Source organism: Mizuhopecten yessoensis, unplaced genomic scaffold, assembly GCF_002113885.1.
Source record: "Mizuhopecten yessoensis strain PY_sf001 unplaced genomic scaffold, ASM211388v2 scaffold11095, whole genome shotgun sequence".
Lineage (NCBI taxonomy): Eukaryota > Metazoa > Mollusca > Bivalvia > Pectinida > Pectinidae > Mizuhopecten > Mizuhopecten yessoensis.
In genome coordinates this window covers 54899-63464 of record NW_018408877.1, presented here as the reverse complement: position 1 = coordinate 63464, position 8566 = coordinate 54899, and the positions used below count along the sequence as shown (strand labels likewise).

Genomic DNA, 8566 nt, shown 5'->3' with positions numbered 1-8566 from the left:
AGTAAATGCTGGGATGAAGTTTTACCAGATATGTTTAAATGGATCATCACCCATATTCAGGGTCGCAGGGGTCATTGTCTTAATTTGTCTTCTTAATAATCAAAAAGCCTAGGGTAATGATATTTGGCTAATGTGTAAATCTAAACAATGTGTTCGACATTTAAATAACATCTTCTATCCTATATTGCTAGACCGAAACGTTAAAATCCACAGATAGGATCTCTATTACAGTAACATTCATATATGTAAACACATTGCATACGGAAACCAGGATTCCATGACAGGTCAATGTGATTGACAGAATTAATCAAAAATAACTTAAATAATTTCAAAACAGGTTGGCAATGAGGTAACCTAAAATTGCTGTCATTTCTTTTTCATTTAAATATGACAATGTAGTGACATGTCCCACATTGGAGAAACTACAGAACAGTCAGTGTCATAAATTTACTTACGATTAAGTGAACATTTTCAAATCTTATCTGTGTTTTCCAGGAATCGATATTTACTTTAGGTTATGTCATACAGATACATTCTTTACTCAAAATGGCGGCCTAACCAGGAACTTTAACACAACATAACATCTATTTACCAAGTTTGTATTCTTGTGTAATCAAAAGGTCACAATGGCCTGTCCAGACCATGACGGGGAGCAGAAGGTTATGGTGTGTGTACCCTGTAAAACTACTGTGTGTGTATTATGTATAGAAGGCAGTCATAATGGACACTCATTTCTCACATTCAAAACAACAGCTACGAATGTTATCAGTGATCTTCAAAAATTAACAGAAAAAATATGTTTCACCACACTGGAAAAACACCTCCAGGATATTTCTACAATACGACAAAGGGAAGGTGAGCAAGCTGAGTCTTAGTCAGGCGGGCACACTGACAAAGCGATTACTATATACCCCTTAAATAAGTTAGGGTATAATAAGAAATGAGCTCATTTGTTGGGAATGTGTATTAAAATAACACCGCTGCAAAAACTGTGTAATCAATTATGTACCTCAAATAGACAAATTATATCAGAACTGTGCTCATAAATACACCAACATATTACATACGGAAAGCAGGATTCTACGACAGGACAATGTGACTGACAGAATTAATTAAAAACAATTCAAAACAGTTTTAAAACAAGTAAAATAGAATTACTGTCATTTCTTTTTAATTTATGTCTGACAATGGCAATGTAGTAAACTGTGCTACAGTGGATATACTACAGTACAGTTAATATTAACAATTTACTAATGTAAACTTACAAAGCATGTTCAAATATTAATCATGGTTTTTCCAGGTATTAATCTATCCGCATTCTTGTTTAATTATATCATACAAATATATTGTTGTATCAAAATGGCGGCCTAACAAGGAGTTTACACACAACGTAACATTTGTTTACCAAGTTTTTATTCCTGAAATTACACTAAGTAACAATATCCTGTCCAGACCATGAAGGGAAGCAGAAGGTTATGGTGTGTGTACCCTGTAAAACTGCTGTGTGTGAACTATGTATAGAAGACAGTCATGATGGACACTCACTTCAAACATTCAAAACAACAGCCACGAATGTTATTAGTGATCTCCTTAAACTAACAGAAAAAGAAAGTTTCACCAAGCTGGAAAAACATCTTCAGGACATTTCTACAATACGAGAAACGGAAGGTGAGCAAGCTGTTAAAACAAAGCAAGAACTTCTGGACAGACGGGATCAGCTCAAACAAGCCCTGGATGAGGTGACAGTCACAGCTGTGGCAACACTAGACCAGCACAATGAAAATTTGTTCAAGGAATTAGATGAAGCCAAAGAAAAAGCCATGGAACAATCTCAAAAAGTTAGTGATTTTAAGAGTGAAGTCGAAAGGCTAAAGTCTTCACAGAATCATCTGGAGGTTGTGAAAGAGGGATGGAAAATAGAATCTCCAGAAATTGCTCCCTTGGAATTCCCAAAAGTATCCAGACTTGTATTTCAGTTTGATACGCCTGGGAATGTAACTAACATAGAGATGTTGTTTGGAAACCTGGTACCGGAGGACTTGTATGCTTTGACTACATTCCACCCAGACGGTACATTTTCTACACCTGTGTTAGGACACTACAATCCGAACCCCTCTCCAACCTCCAGTATCTGTTCACTTGACCTATTTGGAGAGGGACCCGAGGAAGCCAATTCAACCCAAACACAGCCAACTGGTCAAGCAGTAGTACCAACGCCCCACAAATCCTCACAGAATGCTCTTAAGTGTGATGTAAAACTAACACGTACACGTTCGTTCAAACTTCCTTCTGCAGCATGGCTGATGCAACCAACAGTAGGAGGTAACTGTTGGATCACATGTGGGGGAAAGGAGAACACAGTTACACTTGTCTCTGCAACTGGTGACGTAATCCAGGATGTCCCCTGCACCACGACGATAAATGGTATTTTGGTGTTACCTGTAACAAACCAAGTCTTATTGGCCTGCCCTGAGCAGAAGTGTATTAAACAGGTGATAATGAAACAAGATGAATATACAGTTGCCAACTCTAAATGGATTAATACAGATCCTTTAGTCCCTCACTGTATGTGTGTGACATCAAATGGGGATATCCTAGTGACAATGACAGACAAAACATCCTGGTCTGCTGAACCCACTTCTACATCAATACTGGTTAAGTACAACAGCAAAGGACAGAAACTGGCTAGAGCTCACAAGGACGGACATGGTCAAGACTTGTTCTTCCTTCCATACATTGTTAACACCAGCAACACAGGTACAGTGGCTGTTGTTAATATTACTAAGAGTAAACCAACAGCAAGTCATCTAGTGCTGTTAGATCATGAATTTAATCTGACTCACAGGTATGTTTATCATGAACTAACAGTTCCTGCTGAAGACAAGCTACCTGAAATACCAGAAAAGTTCTGTATTTCTGATGTTTTGTTCAACCACCACAGCCTCTTACTAGTCTCCGAGCTACACTCTCGGACAGTGCAGCTGTTAGATACCATGTGTAACCTGCTGAAGGTTTTGGTTACTGATCCGCAGGGTCTACCACGTTCTCTTGCGTTACATGCTGACGGAGAACTGTGGGTGGGGTTATACGATAGAATAGTTCAAGTATACAAACACACGTGTGACTTCATATCTGAGGAAAAATGACAAATAAAAATACACTGAGAACAAGGTTGATCAGTAGTTAGATATCATCACATCAGAAACAAAGAAATGGTTCTAATGATGTGTGTAGAGAGCCCAGCAGAGTGGTATACTGGTATGTCGAACAACTTTATCTCCACTGAATGTAACCACCATGCTCACCAGGTGGATCAATGTTAGTGATTAGTGGAATTTGTTTTATGGATATAAGAGATAGACTGTCCATACCATATAAAACATCTTTGACTACTGTATGTTATGTTTAAACCACATATCCATTGTGTGTGTATCTGTGGTGAAGGTGAAAATAGATGTAAATATGTATTTTGTAATGTCAATCTGTAATTACAAAGATCTTGAACAAAGTTAAAGAGAGGAATGTTGAGTTTGTTAATTGTACTGTATTTTATGCTAATGCAGCAACACAAAGACTACTTCATCACTGATATTCTTACCCATTCACTTTTTCTGTTGTGTTGAATTATAAGACCTTTCTCTTTACTATCACTGCTATCTTAAACAATATGATGATTTATATAACTGTGGCTAGTGACCTTGTTTAGTATGTAGCTTGATAACACAGCAGTGTGATGTTTTGTTCATCATTGCTTCCTTACACTTTCTCTTGTATAACATTGTATCATGAAGCTTGTTCTTTCAAATTTGTTCACCATTTTGTAGGTATATACGAAATCTGTGAAAGTGAAATTAATTTTGTATGGTACTTGTATTATGTTGTAATATCAAAAATAAAATTGACTAAAGTTGTAATGATAAAAATATTTTTCGAATTGAGTTTTATACAGTTAGTATAATCTCATAAAAGGTTAATATTACAATTATCAATTCTTAACAAAAGTCAAATGGCATTTGAAGTTTGTCTCTAAAAAAGTTGCTTATCTCCCAGTGTATTTTTCTCTTGTACATCTCGGCTGTTTTATGACATTGGTGTAATCCTACAATATGTCAACGTCAAGAAAAATTGATTGATGCATTAATTGAAATATAATGTAACCTATCCAAATAAATCCATGTGAAATCCAGAACCCTTTGTAAACCAGGTCTTTAACTTTGAAAATTCCGTTAGGGGGCACGGTAGTACAGTGGAAGGACGCCGGGCTCGTGACCGAAGGGTTGCGAGTTCGAGTCACAGCACGGCAGTTTAGTGGTAGTCCGCCGGGCTCGTGACCGAGGGGTTGCGGGTTCGCGCCACGGCACGGCAATGTGTTGTATCTTTGAGCAAGACACTTTACTCCGCTTGTTCCAGTCTACTCAGCCTTAAATGAGTACGTGGTTAGGCAGTGCTAGAATTGTTGAATGCTAGCTGTTAGCACCGAAATGGCAGCTCCGGCTGTATGCTCCCCAGGGAGTTGAGAAATGTATTGGCTGGTTGCAAAGGCCCTATAACCACGGATACTAATTTGTGAACCTCTTTGAGAAGACCTTCGGACTAGGATGTGATAAAGCGGTATATAAGAACCCTGTATTATTATTATTAAGTCCCCCAAACATGGTTTGGGGACTTATTGTTTTTATTCCTCTGTGTTCTTCTTCTTCTTCTTCAGCCATGAACTTGTCCAGAGGTTTCCTCAGAAACTATTGAGCGGATCATCATGAAACCTCACACACATACTCATTAGGGGGTCAAGGTGTGCAACAGGCTATTTTTTATCTCGACCGGAAGTCCAAGATGGCCGCCAGAACCTTACTTCCTGTTTTGGAGTTTTTGGCTTTGATTTCGTTGAAAATTGGTACATAGGGGTTTTCAGGGATTCCGAACACAATGGTAACAGTTTTGAAAAGTTCAGTTACCATGGTAACGAAATGGAGGCCTCTGATTCGTCGAAATTTAGTTGTTTTCTAATTCTGCCCAAATTGGTACATAGGGGTTTTGTGGGATTCCGAACACAATGGTAACAGTTTCGAAAAGTTCAGTTGCAATGGTAACGAAATGGAGGCCTCTGATTGGTCGAAATTTAGATGTTGTCTGATTTTGCCAAAGTTCCTAGGTCCAACAGGGGTCGTTTGGGGGACTAATCTGTGACAGCCATCCGTTACAATTATTAACATTACTTAACAGTGTGTATATTATAAGTCCAAGATTAACCTGTGTACTGTAATAAAAACCCTGTGTACTCTGAGAAGAAAATCGGTAACAACAGGGTTCAGTTGAGACAGGTTTCATTCATACAATATTTTACATGTTTTAGTGCATGTGTGCCAAATTTTCTTAACTGACTCTGTTATTGAATCCAAATTTGTTTTTGTGATTTCATAAGTAAATGATCTATTTGTATCACAAAGTTGATTATTTGATACATGTCACTTAATGATTTATGTATTTTCTTCATGTTATATGTTTATTGTGTTACTTTGCATCATTGATCGTCTACATAGATCTGGCATATATATCGCTGTGATAAAACCATGTACTGTACTTAATAGGTCTTTGTTGTGTGTTTTGTAACATGGTTGGGAAAGTCAACACTGGACATTGAAGTGCCGGAAAAGGTTTTCCACTTCACCAGATAAAGTCGTCAACCTGGAATGGTAACTCACTCTACATGGACAGGCGAACTGTTCTACCTGGTTAGGTTTGGAAGATCATCCATTTTCCTGTGAAGATCATCCACTTGGCCCAATAATCTCTTCACCTAAAACTAATTTGCTTTATCCGGTACTTTGCTGTTGGAAATTGTCTAGGAATTTTCATTTTCAGATGTGAGTCCTTCTTCAAGCTCTTTTTTTATTTCCGTATCAAATACTTTTACTTATAGTACTCAGCACTGAGGATAAGTTCATCAAATCTAACCAAATGTCTTGTGGTGATGAAATTGGCAACCTCCTAGTCTAAAGACTGACAATGACTATAATGGAGTTTGTTTCACATTGTTTTATTAAATATACAAATCATACTGAACAACAAGTCCAATAATTTTACTTTTAGCACAAACACAACATTAATTCTGTAGTAAATCATTAATACATTCACCCACACATCTGACATGATCCAGCATGTATATGTCAGGTATGAAATAAACACATGCATATTCAAGTACACTGTACTTGATAATGAATGTGATGTTTAACGTAATTTGATAACAATATTATAGCATGTTGGTATTAACCATTAAAATACTAGCAGAAATTCACGTTTTGTACAGTATATCTTAATGCACTATTTTAAATGAAGTAGTAGGCATGGTAACACGTGATTTTGAACCCATACATGAACTTCTAATAGGACAATTCTGTCAAAATTGATGTGCAAATTGTGTTAACTACTATGTCATTTGTGACATGGGTCAATCAATATGAATAAACCAACAAAATTTGTCTAGTAAAAAAACTATTGTTTGAAACATAGCTACCATGAATGGATTATTAAATGCACTGTTTCCACACAGAATCACTTCACAGTTAAAACTATTTTGCCAACATATTTCAAGGACCTCTTTTTTCCTTTTTTTGTTTGTTAATAATTCCTTTATACATCCTTCATACTTTGGCAGAGGGTTACCAAAAAACATTTCGTATTAGATAATACTCCACCAATGTAAATCCTAATACTTCAGCCCCGCCAAATCTGACAAGTGTTTATTTAGTGGATGAATAATTATAAGTTCAGTTAATGATAAATTGCAGGGATTTCCTACTTTACAGTAACCTGCTGTCTGTATACTGAGTTCTCTTACATTGATTTTACTATTTGAACACTATTGTGTCATGTAGTACTAAACACAAAGGTCCACTAACTAACTCAGATATACACACCAGCACTATACATTTGACAGTGAAAATGTAGTTCGATTGGGACACAAGTGTAGTACACAAACAATTTATTATACGCCACTAATAGAGGACTTGAGATTCTCCGTAAACATTTAGTCGCAAGCAGCATTTCAGTAAACCAAGTTCACATCCTCTGTCAGATAAATACTTTGGCAGCATCTTTAGGTACAAATGACAATGTGGTTCTATTGATTACCCAATTTGTTGTTACTATTGTAAAAACATATAGAGTCAGTCACATTAGCACCAGAAGTCTGCCTCCCTAAACTCACAATGGCAGAAATAAAGTTCATAATCTCTGTATAAGCAGGAAACGGTCAAAGCCTGTAACATTTCTACGCAGACATTGGCTGGGCGAGGGGAGTCATGGCCTCTTCTATGTTGATGTGAGATATAAATCGGAGGCGGACCTGAAGAGGTTGACGGAAATTCCTGATCAGTTTTTCCACTTCGTTCTTCACCCCGTCCCCAACAAACATGTACTTGATGTGATATCTGATACAGGGGTTAAGTAAAATCTTCCATATCAAGTTCTTTTTATTTAAAAGTAGTTATTGGTAGCATATCAGTTACAGTGACTGAGACATTCAGTTTCTATTCAACACTCTGATCATCCAACAAGAGGGCCCAGAGGGCCTGTATCGCTCACCTGTTTCTTTTGTTACATGCAACTGACATATAGGTAACTTAAGACCAAATTTGGTAACTAGAACACAAGACATTTTAACATCTCTTAAACGGTTCTGAAGATACTGTTGTTTGAAACTTAAAATTTTAATTTTAAAGCTTTTAACCCATATTGACCTTTGAATCTCGATTTGCACTTAAGTTGACATTTGACCTCATTACTGTAATGAAGAAAACAATTCACACAGCTGGTCTACATAACATACCTAAGTATCATGACTAGTCCAAATGGTTCTTAGGATATTGTTGTTTGAAGTATTATTATTAACATATTTGACCCCTGTGACCTTGAAAGTAGGTCAAGGTAATTTTAATGAGGAAACTTTACAGCATTCCATCCCAGGTACCTACTGGCTAAATATCATGACCCTAGGCCTAATGGAACTTGAGAAGGAGATTGTTAAGCTTTTAACCAAAGTTGACATTTGACCCCCGACTAGCATTTAAAGTTGACCTTTGACCTAATAACTGTAACTGAGAAAAATATTCGAACTGCTCGTCTACATAACATACCCAAGTATCATGACTCTAGTTCAAATGGTTCTTAGGATATTGTTGTTTGATTTTTTTTCATATTTGACCCCTGTGACCTTCAAAGCAGGTCTAGGTCTTTTTAATGAGAAAACTTTATAGCACCACATCCCAGGTACTTACTGGCCAAATATCATGACCCTGGGCCTTATGGAACTTGAGAAGAAGCTTGTTTAAGCTTTTAACCAAAGTTGACATTTGACCCCCGACTAGCACTTAAAGTTGACCTTTGACCTCATAACTGTAACTTAAAAAAATATTCGCACTGCTGATTTACATAAAATACCCAAATATCATAACTCTAGTTCAAATGGTTCTTAGGATATTGTTGTTTGAGATTTTTAACATATTTGACCGCTGTGACCTTGAAAGTAGGTCAAGGTCATTTTGATGAGGAAACTTTATAGCACTCC

At 36.9% G+C, this 8566-nt stretch overlaps 2 protein-coding genes across 2 annotated transcripts in view; one reads left to right on the top strand and one right to left on the bottom strand.

The window, feature by feature from the left end:
* Nucleotides 1-1366: 1366 nt before the first annotated feature.
* On the top strand, nt 1367-3758 carry LOC110465644. Its single transcript, XM_021521602.1, has one exon. The coding sequence runs from the start codon at nt 1476-1478 to the stop codon at nt 3144-3146; it is 1671 nt and encodes a 556-aa protein (XP_021377277.1). The 5' UTR covers nt 1367-1475; the 3' UTR covers nt 3147-3758.
* A 2266-nt stretch (nt 3759-6024) lies between these two features.
* LOC110465633 (mediator of RNA polymerase II transcription subunit 23-like) overlaps nt 6025-8566 on the bottom strand; it is a 44917-nt gene continuing 42375 nt past the window's right edge. The window contains exon 34 of the mRNA XM_021521585.1: nt 6025-7430. Coding sequence (XP_021377260.1) covers nt 7271-7430 — 160 coding nt within the window. The 3' untranslated portion in view covers nt 6025-7270. The remainder of the gene's footprint in view (nt 7431-8566) is intronic.